Here is a 12,877-nt window from a genome sequence, read left to right on the forward strand (position 1 = left end):
ACCCAGTCAGATGACTCTTCCTAAAGCTTTTGGTTGCCGAGGAAAGAGTTGGGCACGAAGAAATTTTGCCACCTTGTGGACGTTTCCTGTAACAACAGCTTTACAAATGGTGCCTCAGGGCACCTCGTATTCACGAAGCCTGTGGGGCTTTTAATGACACCTGTCCTCAAAAATGACCTGGGTTAGGTAATCGAAAAAAAATCGAAAGACACAGAGTTTCAAGAAGCCAAATTTCAAAAGGGAAAGTTTACTCACATTGTAGTAATACAAATGTATATGACATGCTGCTCAATATTAGTAATTATTACAGAAATGCAAATGAAAACTACATTGAGATAACTTTGCACTAGTCAGAATGTGTATCATCAAAATGAGTACAAAGTAGAAATTCTGGAGAGGATATGGATAAAGTGGGAACCTCTTCGGCCGCTGGTCGTAATGCACATTGGGAACAGCCACTATGGAGAAAAATATGTAGGATTTTTAAAAATCCAAAACATGAGCTACCTAGCGATCCAGAAATCTTAGTCCTGGGCATGTATCTGGAGAAAACCATAGTTCGAAAAGACACATGCACCCCAGTGTTCATAGGAACGCTATTTAAAATAGCCAGGACATGGAAGCAACCTAAGTGTCTAGTGAGAGACAAATTGCACAGAAGATGTGGCATGTGTGTGTATATATATACATACACACAAAACAGAATACTCAACCATCAAAAAGAATAAAATAATGCCATTTTTGGCAAGATGGATAGACCTAGTGATTATCATACTAAGTGAAAGGCGTCAGAGAAAAGAAATATTTTATAATATCACCTACATGTGGAATTTAGAAGAATGATACTCATGAACTTATTTACAAAACAGAAATAGACAAGAAACTTACGGTTACCAAAGGAGACATGTGTGGGGGAAGGATAAAGAGGAGGTTGGGTTTAAGGGATACAGACTACTATACACATAGTGCATAATCAACAGTGTCCTAGTATACATACCGGGAATTAGATTCAATATCTTCTAATTACCTATAATGGAAACGAATCTGAAAAAGAATATATTTTTAAGTTTAGTTTATTTTTAATTTTTTTAAATTTATCTGTTTATTTTTGGCTGCGTTGGGTCTTCGTTGCTGCGTGCGGGCTTTCTCTAGTTGCGGCGAGCGGGGGCTACTCTTCGTTGTGGTGCACGAGCTTCTCATTGCAGTGGCTTCTCTTGCTGCGGAGCACGGGCTGTAGGCGCACGGGCTTCAGTAGTTGTGGCTCACGGGCTCTAGAGTGCAGGCTCAGCAGTTGTAGCTCCCGGGCTTAGTTGCTCCACGACATGTGGGATCTTCTGACACCAGGGCTCGAACCCGTGTCCCCTGCACTGGCAGGTGCATTCTTAACCACTGCGCCACCAAGGAAGCCCTATATTTAAATTTATATATACATATATATCTGAATCACTCCGGGGTATTTCAGAACCTAACAGTATTTTAAATGAACTATTCGTCAATTTAAAATAAAGAAGAAAATCAGAGGTTGGCAAGAGTCATCTTTCTTCTGGATCTTGTCGCATCTCACCTGCTTTTGATTAATGCATTAATTCAAAAAGCACTAATATAGTATGCATCGTTCTACCGCCTTGGCAAACTTCATGAACAAGACAGATGAGGACCTGTCTGCATGCAGGAGGGTTATATTCTCGTGCAAGACAGTGAACCAGTGAGTGAGTCATAAGGAATTATTCTAAGAGGTAGACAGTGCAGCGGAGAGAACCAGAGAGTCATGGGATAGAGTGACCGGGGGCTTTAGTTCAGGGGTCGGGGTGACATTTGTGCTGATATCTAGAGGTAGAGTGTCCCAGGCAGAGGGCACAACAAGTGCAAGGGCCCTGAGGTGGAATGAGGTTGGTGGGCTCAGGAAGAGAAAGGAGGCCAGGAAGGGGTGTGGGGCTCGAGGTTGCAGGGCCCAGGCATGAGGCTTGAGGGGGGACTACGGATTTTGTTCTGTGTGCAGGGGAAGCCACTGAGGCAGGTGAGTGCTGGGTCTGCTGTATGGAGTCCCTTTAGCTTGGGTCGGGGCCCAGCAATGCCCCTGAGTCTCCAAATGGGCTCCAGGGCAGGATGAGCCCAGAGCGCAGGGCTGGGCCTGGCTGGAAGAACCACAGCTCTGTGAGCAGAGGAAGAGCCTCTCGCCATCAGCTATGCAGGAGGGAGTGAGCACCTTGTCTTGGAGGGTGTGTTGGCAGGCTCCGGGTCACACCGGGTAGATGTATGTGGCTGGGCCAGAGTTGCTGGGGGCCAGAGCTGTGCACAGGGCACTGCTGCTCTCCCTAGCGCTGGGAGGGGGACAGGCTTGGGGCTCTTCTGAAACAGGACGGAGGTGTGGGCCAGGCCAGGCAGGACAGAGAGGCGGCACTGGTCCTACAGCCTGGCTGCAGGCCAAGACCTGTTCTGAGTGCTTTGCAAGAATTCCCTGTAACAAACAGAAAGATATACTGTGTTCTTGGATTGGAAGACTCCATACTGTTAAGATGACCATACTGTTCAATGCAATCTACAGATTCAATGCAATCCCTCTCAAGTTACCAATGGCATTTTTCACAGCACTAGGACAAAATTTTAAAAAATATGTATGGAAACACAAAAGACTCCAAATAGCCAAAACTAACTTGAGAGAGAACAGTGCTGGAGGAATGAGGCTCCCTGACTTCAGACTATACTACAAAGCTACATAGTGGGCTTCCCTGGTGGCAAATTGGTTAAGAATCCCCCTGCCAATGCAGGGGACATGGGTTCGATCACTGGTCCAGGAAGATCCCACATGCCGCAGAGCAACTAAGCCTGTGCGCCACAACTACTGAGTCTGCGCTCTAGAGCCCGTGAGCCACAACTACTGAAGCCCACGCTCCACAACAGGAGAAGCCACCGCGATGAGAAGCCCGTGCACCACAACGAAGAGGAGCCTCTGCTCGTTGCAACTAGAGAAAGCCTGCACGCAGCAACGAAGACCCAATGCAGCCAAAAATAAATTTATTAAAAACAAAAAAACAATATGGTACGGGCACAGAAAACAGACATAATGATCAATGGAACAGGATAGAAAGCCCAGAAATAAACCCACACACTTATGATCAATTAATCTATGACAAAGGAGGCAAGGATATACAATGGAGAAAAGACAGTCTGTTCAATAAGTGGTGCTGGGAAAACTGGACAGCTATAGGAAAAGAATGAAATTAGAACACTCCTTAACACCATATACTAAAATAAACTCAAAATGGATTAAAGACCTAAATGTTAAGACCAGATACTATAAAACTCCTAGAGGAAAACATCGGCAGAACACTCTTTGACATAAATCGCAGCAATATTTTTTTGGATCTGTCTCCTAGGGTAGTGGAAATAAAAAGAAAAATAAACAAATGGTACCTAATTAAACTTAAAAGCTTTTGCACAGCAAAGGAAACAATAAACAAGCAAACAAAAAGACAACCTACGGATTGGGAGAAAATATTTGCAAGCGATGTGACTGACAAAGAATTAATTTCTAAAATATACAAACGGCTCATACAGCTTAATATTGAAAAACAAACGATCCAATCACAAAATGGGCAGAAGACCTAAATAGTCATTTCTCCAAAGAAGACATACAGATGGCCAACAGGCACATGAAAAGATGGCTCAACATTGCTAATTACTAGAGAAATGAAAATCAAAACTACAATGAGGTATCACCTCACACCAGTCAGAATGGCCATCATCCAAAAATCTACAAACAATAAATACTGGAGAGGGTGTGGAGAAAAGGGAACCCTCCTGCACTGTTGGTGGGAATGTAAATTGATACAGCCACTTTGGAGAACAGTATGGAGGTTCCTTAAAAAACTAAAAACAGAGCTACCATATGATCCGGCAATCCCACTTCTGGGCATATATCCAGAGAAAAGCATAATTCAAAAAGACACATGCACCACAATGTTCCCAGCATTACCATTTACAATAGCCAGGACATGGAAGCAACCTAAGTGTCCCTCGACAGGTGCATGGATAAAGATGTGGTACAGATGTACAACAGAATACTACTCAGCCACTAAAAATGAATGAAATAATGCCATTTGCAGCAACATGGATGGACCTAGAGATTACCATACTGAGTGAAGTAAGTCCGAGAACGACAAATGCCATGTGATACCACTTATTTGTGGAGTATAGAAAAATGATACAAATGAACTTATTTACAAAACAGAAATCAACCCACAGACATAGAAAACAAACTTATGATTACAAAAAGGGATGGAGGGGATAGATTAGCAGTTTGGGATTAACATACACACTACGTAAAATAGATAAACAACAAGGACCTACTGTATAGCAGAGGGAACTCTACTCAATGTCTTATAATAACCTATAATGGAAAATAATCTGAAAAAGTATATATGTATGTACAACTGAATCACATTGCTGTACACTTGAAACTAACACAACTTTGCAAATTAACTACACTTCAGTAAAAAAAGCAATCCCCTTATTGATCCTCCCCAACAGCCTCGGAGGGAGCTGTATTATGATCTCAACAACAGAGAGGAGTGAAGGAGGCAAGAGGTTAAGTACTTTACACAGGTAGTCAGGGATGGAGCCAGGATGTGAACACAGGCCAGGTGACCAAGACACTCAGGGAAGAAGGGAGGGAGGGAGGGAGGGAGGGAGACAGACAGAGTGGGGAGGGAGATTTTACTCTAGCATTGTCTATGTAGAATGAGTTACTGAGAAAGGTTTTTTGGTCTGGGGATTTGGGGAAAAGACCCTGCAAGCCCCCTGACCTCGCACATTCACAAAGGTGGCTGGGCCAGCGGGCCCAAAGGCTGCCTCAAACGTGGACCTGCTCTGTGACCCCAGGGGAGCCAGGCCCCTCTCCCAGCCTCCGTTTCCCCATTTGTAACAGCGGGCTGGGCTCATGACTCCCAAGGCTAACCACGTCTGTGCCAACCACTGACCTCTGGGGTCCTGACTGCCCTCGCTTCTGAGGTCCCAGTGTCCGCGGCATCACCCCTCCAGGGCTGGTCACTTACCAGCCCCCCAGCAGCCTGCGTTCTCTTGGCCGGAAGGTCAGAGCCCTGGTTTGGGTGTAAGTGATACCACCTGGTGCTGGTGCGTGGTGAGCACCACCTCCAATCAGCATGAAGCGGGTGGTGCTTCACTCCAGATGACAACGCTACGGGCTCAGGTGATGAGACCTCCCAGTCGCAGGACATCAGTAGAAGCAGCTGGAGCAGAGCCGGAATCTGGGGAGATTCCCCACTCTTTCAGGGACTCATGCGCCCTGAGGCAAACTGTCCCCTCCTGAACCTCTACCTCAATGTCTCCAACCTCAGAGAATAACACCCCGCTCTGAGGAATGTCCCAGGGCAGAAATGAAAGCCCTTTGTAAACTGTAAAGTGCTTGCCAAATGTAAAGAGAAACAGCTGTATCAGAACAGAACCCACACGTTTTGGATTTTAAAAAGGAAATGTTTATTTTCATGTTATAAGGTGATTACAAACTCCTCTAAAAAAAAAAAAGCAAAGATGAATTTAAAATATAGGTATACATATTTATCTAAAAAGCCAAAGAAGAAAAGAAAACCCCCGCAAAATACAGGGATTCATATCAGAAAACATTTATACATAAAAGCTTGTATACTGCAAGACCGAGTTACACACCAAGGATTTTATTCAAATACAAATGCTCCTCCTCAGAAGAGTCTCTTGTTGATTTTTTTTTTTTTTTTACAAAAGTTTAAAATATCTTAAAAATATTTTGAAGTTTCAAAAAAAGTTCTGGTGAGCCAGACATATTTCTGGAAGGAAGCAAGACCCACATTCTCGGCATTCTCTTGTGCTAAATACAGTCACAGTTGCTAGGGATTCGAAAATTAATTGGGTTTAAAAAAAAAAAATTAAGCCAACATCTCAATTTGAAGCCAAGTATATAACAAGATGCTCCAATCCCTCAGGGAACACGGCGGAATAGTCTGTAGTGACACCCGTAAGAGAACAATGAAACCCAGCTTCCGAGCTGCAGTCTGAAAGCCTGGCACTGAGAGGGGGCACAGAGGAGGGGGGAAATGCTATTTCCTGGCCTCTGGGTACCTACACCCCTCTCCAAGTTTTGATGTCTGAGCTTTGTTGTTTTGTGGGTTTGTGCTTGCTGGATTTTTGCACAGTGATATTCATAGCATCCACGTGGACAGCCTTGCCTGGCCCACCTGACCTTGGGTTTGAGGGCTGGATGGGACCTCTAGCCCCCTTGAGGGGGTTTCTCTTGGGTCCTTTCCCAGACTGTGTCTGAGGCTTGGTGCGGAAGGGAGGCACGCCTGCCGGAGCACTGGCTGCCAGAGCGTTGCCCCAGCTGGAGGGGTAGTGCTGGGAGATGTTGGCTGGGGCCCTGACCGCCGTGTGCTGGCACCTGGGGACACAAGAACACTCTGGGCTAGGCTGAGGGGGGCTCCCTCTCCCCTCTGTCCCCCCGCTGTCTTGGGGTGTGCTGGGGATCTGGGGTGAGAATGTGGGACTGGAGCTACAGAGAGGGAGCTGTGTATGGCCCAGAGATCATCCAAGGCCACTTCCGGCCACCTGGGAATTTCCCACGTGACCTCAGGCTAAATCCTGTCTGAGGGGCTCTGTCTGGACCCCTCAGTTTCCCGTGGTGCAACAGACGTCTCAGTGCCTCGCTTCCAGACGGCTGCTGAGGGGAGGGTGCCGGGTGGACCAGCTCCCGTCCCACTAAGCCATAGCTTGGGATGCAGCTGGCCCATGAGCATGGTCACAGGGTGGGTTGCAGCTCACTGCGTCCCTGAACTCTGGGGACGGAGCATGTCCTTTTTCATAAAGGCTGGTCTTTGGTCTTCAGGGAGAACATGCCCCTTTGACAACAAGGGTGCTGACCGGGGGGCCCAGGAAGCCTCTCTATCAGTGACCGTACGGTTCCACCATAGGGACTAACAGGGCCCAGGCCCAGCTGGACAGAGCATCTCCCCAGGTGAGATTATCCTGGGGCCATTACCCATTTCTGCATGCTAAAAACATCCTTTAAACCTCTCTCTTGCATCCCTCCCAGATCTGGCTGCAAGCATCAGAATTTCCAACCCATCCCAGGTAGAGCATGGATGGCGGACTGCCCAGAGACAGGCGGACCAGAGTCGTGAGCTCCAATGACAAGTTTCCTTTATGTGGAGACATAGAAGTCACACACCATTACACATTGTACTCACAGAGCAGAGTTCTGCTGATACACAAGAGCTAGGGTATCAGACAGGAGGGTCACAAGTGGAGACAGGTGCTCGGGAGATGGGCGAGGGTCAGGTTTGGGAAAGTGGCTGACCTTCCTTCCAGGCAGGGCCTGGGGACTTGGTCTGCATGTGTCTTTGGTCTAGAATTTGGTCTGAGAATCTTATAAGAAGAGGCCTTTTTCGGGCTATTTCCAGAATGTTGCAATTTGCCTACTAACCCGAAACACTGTGGCCCTCCTCGCCCCCGCACGTAACCTGTCCCCAGTCATCGACAGTGGTTAGTTTACTAATGTTCCGTAAGACAAAGGAGAACAGGTCACATTCCTACTTGATAAAATTAGGAAAAAACCCCAAAACAATACAATCAAATCAGATACAGTAGCAACCATAAATGCGTCGTAAAACAGGCACACAGACTTGCTGACGGTTTGGAATAGGATTGGGTGCTGTTTAGCAGGGTATATGTTTTGGAGACAGCGGACTGTGAATGCTTGCTAAAGACGAGAGGTTCAGAATCGTCTCTGCCCCTTGGGAGGGGGACACCCGAGACTCCTCCCCTGCCCAGATTTGGGGAGGGGGTCCCAGGATTCAGAGAGCCCCTGCTCTGAACGCCAGAGCCGGATCCTGCTCTCCACACCCCCGAGGCAGTCACTGCCGTTTCCGCGTGACAACGTTTCAGTTTACTTTACACCCTGAACTTGGAAGTTTCTGTTTAAATGGCACAGTTTAGATCCAAATGCGGGCTGGGTGGAGGGGTGTCTGTACTTGGGATTTTAAAGGTGGAGTGCCTTCCGTCCTGGTTCAGGGAGGAATGCCGGTTCTGGGGTGCCTGCCCCCGAACAACCCTGACTCACCTCCTGACCTCGATCCCCACATAGTGCGTACCCGACCCCAGCTTTTGCGGGGAAGGGGGAATAAAGAGTTTCCTTATCTCCCAGGTTACCAGCGTGGGTTGTACTTGTGCCTGAATTTGCAGGAAAGTTTGGGGATCACCTCGCCCCAATGAAAGCTCGCTCCTGGCACTCCCTGCTAGGCGCCAGGGCGGCCCCGGGCTGGGGTCTTCAACAAGAGCCTCTGAGATGAATACAGAGCTGAGGGTGGAGAGCTGAGGGTGGAGAGCTGAGGAAAGAAGAGCACCGCCCCCTCCCCGGGGTCCCGGGCGCCTGGGGCCACGTCCTTTGGTCCACTTGCTCACCCCTCGCCCCTCACCAAATACGTACACCACGCTTCCCCTACAAGCAGCTGCGAGAGATGTCGGCTGGGGGAACAACCAGAACCTGATCGGAATCCCCATCCAGGCCACAGCCCCATCTGCGTGAGGTCTGCAGCCCTGAGACCCCCGCTCCTGCTGGGCAGCCTCCACTCCCTCCCTGGGAGGCACCAGGAAGGACGCCGCTCCCTCGCACACGGACGGTTCTGACAGCCCTTCTGACTATCCCTGCCTCCGTCTCGAAATAAAAGGGACTCCGCTCTTGAGGCAACGGTCCCCAACGCTCTCAGCATCACACTTCTCCTGTCGGGCCTCATCTGTGGGCTTTGAGTCCCTGTATATTTGAGGGGTTGGTTCATTATTTTGGCATCTCTCTTATTGGCTAAGACAAGTGTCGTGAGGCGTCTCCCGACAGCCGTCCTTTCTCCAGCCCCTCGGGGTCCGGCCCGATAGCTGTTTGCTTCGCTTGAACCAGGCTGGTAAGGTACTACACCTTTAAAATGGGTCTGCTGTCCCAGGAAAATTCCACCCTGCGTTTTGGGGGCAGAACTTTCGGCCAGCTACACAGCACCGAAGAATTGCTTTTGAAAACAAGATCTATTGCTGGCAAGATCAATTCAAGTGGTAAAAGTGTAGGACAATCTCTACGTGTATACATAGTTATATGTTAAAAAAAATACAAAGAAAAATTGACCAAGTTCCCATAAAATACATCTAATTCCATACGAAAGCTCTGCCTCACCCCAGGCAGCTGCCCGTGGGTATTCTTTTTGTACAAAATATCCCCAAATCAAAACAAAATACACATACACACGACACCACACACACACACACACACACACACACGCACACACGCACACACACACACAAACATTTTCTGTGACAATTAAAAAAAAATCCTAGTGCAAATATAAAGCTCTGTAAACCTGGTCCTATAAGAATCTAATGTTAGTAAACAGCAGGAAAGCAGCCCGTCGACTGGGAGAGAGCTCACATCATGGTCTCCACTATGATGTGGGTTGGTTTCCTGAGCGTGCTGTTAACAGACATGCGGGAGCTGTAGGGCATCGCCCCCTCTCGCTCCACGGCCCAACGGTTGGGTTCCCTCGGTGTCAGCAGGTACTTGAGTCTCTGGAGGAAGAAGGGGACAGGCACGGGGAGGCAGGTCAGCGGGCCCGGTTTCCCTCTTCACTTCGGGTCCTGCCAGTGTGCTCTGTGGCCTTTGCCAAACTAGTACCCTCTCTGGACCACCCATTTCATCCACTGGCAAATAGAGGACTTGAATTAAGGTCCCTCCAGGCCCTGAATGAGGGCAGAGTGCCCGCCGGTAGTTTCCTTGGCCAAGCCCTGCTTACACACCTCAGGGACAGGAGACTCACGCCTCCAAACTCTTTCCCCCTTCTTTGTCCCATGGAGCTGAAATACAGCTCCTTGTGATTCTCGTTCCCCTATTTCTCTGACTTGCAAAGCAGCTGAGTTTCTGCAATTTGTATGCCCGAGGTTGGGTAACTGTCCTGAGCCTCCCATGGCTCCCACTTTCCCCGAGGAGAACCTCCGTCTCCCACAAGCTGCATGTCCTGCCTTCTCCATTTCCCCACCGAGGGCCTGGAGACCACTGCCTGGGTCTGCGCTGCCCCTCCCAACAGAGGGGCCAGGGGCTGGACCACTGCCAGGCACACAGCAGTTTGTCCTCCCCAGGTTGTCAGATGATAGGATCAGTAAGGGAAGGAGCCCTCCCCAGGGCACCCAGAAAAGCAACAGCAGAGCTGGGACTTGAACTCAGGGCTCCCGCCTCCCAGCCCACCTCCCGCCAAGCGTCCACTCAGCGGCTTAAGTAGGAAGCAGGTGCTAACAAGAAACCCTCTATCTCGGCATTTACGTTCAATTTAGGTATAGAACAATTTTTAAAAGCTGCTTGTTAAAAGCTACGATATTTCATGTGAAAATCCAGACTTTCATCTACTCTTTAAAAACCACAGGTCTGGCCACCCCAGGCCCACATCTCCTTGAAAACGGGAGCCAGAGCTGAGAGCATCACTGCATCCTGCGATGGTCCTTGCCTTCCCGAGCCCCCGCTCCCCAGTCCCCCTCCCCACCTGGGTTGGCTGCCTGGGCCCTGGAGGAACCAGACCAGAGGCCCCAGGTACAGGGCGAAGGTGGAACCCAGCAGGAGGGGAGGGCCCTGCCCCCCCTTCATCGCTTTGCCTCTCCTGACATCTGTACAATGGGTGTGCGCCCCGAACTGGGGACACGAGGCAGACACCCCCGGGCAGCTACCTGGGGCCCCGTTTATGCAGGAGGTGCAGACACAATTGGAATCCTCCCAGGATGGAGCTCAGAGAGAAGTTCATGGCTGGGAGGACCCCTTGGCAACCTGTGCAGGTAGGTGGTCGAGGGGCATGTGGTGAAGACAGGTGGATGGTGGCCAGGTGCCTTCAGAGGAGGGGGCTTTGGTTAACGGTCAGGTTTGGGGGTGAGGACCGGTTGTGAATTTGGGGTGGACTCGAATCCTTCCCCCGCACCAACCCCACTCTGCCCAAACCTCTAAACTTGGGATGGAACAATATTTTAAAATTAGGCTTCAAAGAGACACAAGTCAGTGACCTGTTGGGTGTAGCTGTGGGCACTGAGCAATCAGGACAGACATCCAACACCCCCTGTTGTGCCCTCCATTAACCCTTTGGTTTCTGGAAATTCCTGGGGGAGGGGCTGGGTCTGTCCCAGGCCCAGTATTTCAGTATTTTGACAAACGATAGGGCCAATCAGCATTCTGGCTGAATACTGGGGTCCTTCCCTGTGTCCTCTGAGAAAACACAATGGGTCCAGTGCTGCAGGAACACCCCAAGTGTCCTCCTGGCTCAGACAGACCCCAGCCTCATGGTTTCCTCCTGGCATACATACCCCTGCCTACTTCCTCTGTCTCGGGAAGGCTGGTCTGGTCTCCTTCTGCCCGGCCTGGCATCTTTCCCCACCAAAAACACCTCCAGGCCAATCCCCTGCCCACAAGGAAACCAGCCCAGCCCAAGAGGGAGCCAGGGCCCCAGGACATCCTGGCTCCAGATTTTTAAGAGAATAACAATAAAAACAGCCCAGAACAAAACAGTGCCGTCTTGGAGCCAGCCCAAGCCCAAAGGTTAAGGGAGAGTCTAAGAAAAGGATTTCTTGGAAAGAGCCCCGACTTTTGCCAGGGCCTGGAATCTCCAGGATTGTTGGAGGAATTTCTGAGAGGATGGTGGCGGGAGGGAGGCGCAGGGAGGAGACTGGTGGGCACAGGGGCCTGGGAGCTGGAGGGTCTGTTCGGTGCACAGGTGGCTTCTGAGGGTCGGGCAGCAGATGGGGCCACATGTCTGGCGAGGGGAACACCAGCACGGGCTGGGCTCGTCTGAAACTTGGCTCCAGGGCCAGGGAAGGCCTCTGGCTGCAGCTTAGCCTTGCTCGTGAGCTCCTGTCTCCCGTCTCACCACTCGGGAAACCTGGGCCCCACTGCTCCCGGGTGAAGCCCTGGCTCTTATCTTGGAATCCAAAGCCGCCACCACCTCTCCGGCCGCCGGCCCGGCCCTTGAATGTGTCACTGCTGCCCATTTTCCCACTATACACTCTCCTGCCCACAATCTCAACCACTCCACAGGGCAGGTGAGGGGTCTGGCGCTCAGAGAGGGCAAGCGACCTGCCCAAGGTCACACAGCAAACTGACAGCTGGCTGGCCTTCAGCATCCTGCCCCCACCCCAAATCCAGGCTCAGGGCCCTGTGTGCTTACCACGAGGAACGGCCCTTCCGTCTGGCAGAGGCGGATGACCATGACCAAGGGGACGCACACAATGGAGGACAGGGCCAGGCTCCAGCCCAGCCCGATGGCCCAGTTGGGGTACACGTAGACTTTGTTGTAGGTCAGGGGTACGTACTTGACGAGAGAGAAGATAAAACATCCCTGTGGAGAGATGGGGGCGGTCAGGGGGCTTCTGGGACCAGGGCAGGCTCCACCCAAGAGGCTCACACCCTTCTCCCTCTGGTGCAGGAAGGCCGCCCCCAGGGTAAACCTGATCAAGCCGCCTCCTTGCTCAAAACCCTTCTGCGGTTCCCCAGGACCTTCGGGATGCAAACTCCTTGTCTGGCCGGCAATTCCCTGTCACCTACCCACTGCCTCTTTCTCTGCCACTATACTCCAGCTACCTGGAATTCCTTTCAGCTTCTCAGCCGCTTGCCCTGGGGTCTCTGGGCAGGCTGTTCCCACTCACTGGGAACCTCTCTCTTGCTCACCTTCTCCTCATCCTAAATTTGCACTAATGGTCCTGCCCAGGCCCCGCCCAGGCTCAGTCAGGTGCCCACACTTCCCTTCCCAGAAAGCGCGATTCTTCGATTCTTCATGATCACAATTGCTCGTTCCCCACCCAGCCTGAGTCAATGAGAGCGGAA

At 50.4% G+C, this 12,877-nt stretch overlaps 1 protein-coding gene across 3 annotated transcripts in view; it reads right to left on the reverse strand.

Moving 5' to 3' along the window:
• Positions 1 to 5,472: 5,472 nt before the first annotated feature.
• SLC6A6 (solute carrier family 6 member 6) overlaps positions 5,473 to 12,877 on the reverse strand; it is an 80,029-nt gene continuing 72,624 nt past the window's right edge. For all 3 annotated transcript variants that reach the window (XM_022562544.3, XM_089919786.1, XM_089919785.1), the window contains 2 exons: positions 12,222 to 12,392; positions 5,473 to 9,594 (listed from right to left, as the gene is read on the reverse strand). In XM_022562544.3, the coding sequence (XP_022418252.1) occupies positions 9,454 to 9,594; positions 12,222 to 12,392 (312 nt within the window). In that variant the 3' untranslated portion in view covers positions 5,473 to 9,453. The remainder of the gene's footprint in view (positions 9,595 to 12,221; positions 12,393 to 12,877) is intronic.

This window comes from Delphinapterus leucas, chromosome 10 (genome assembly GCF_059928025.1).
Source record: "Delphinapterus leucas isolate spDelLeu-1000000601 "Yukka" chromosome 10, BTC_Dleu_Yukka2, whole genome shotgun sequence".
Taxonomy (NCBI): domain Eukaryota; kingdom Metazoa; phylum Chordata; class Mammalia; order Artiodactyla; family Monodontidae; genus Delphinapterus; species Delphinapterus leucas.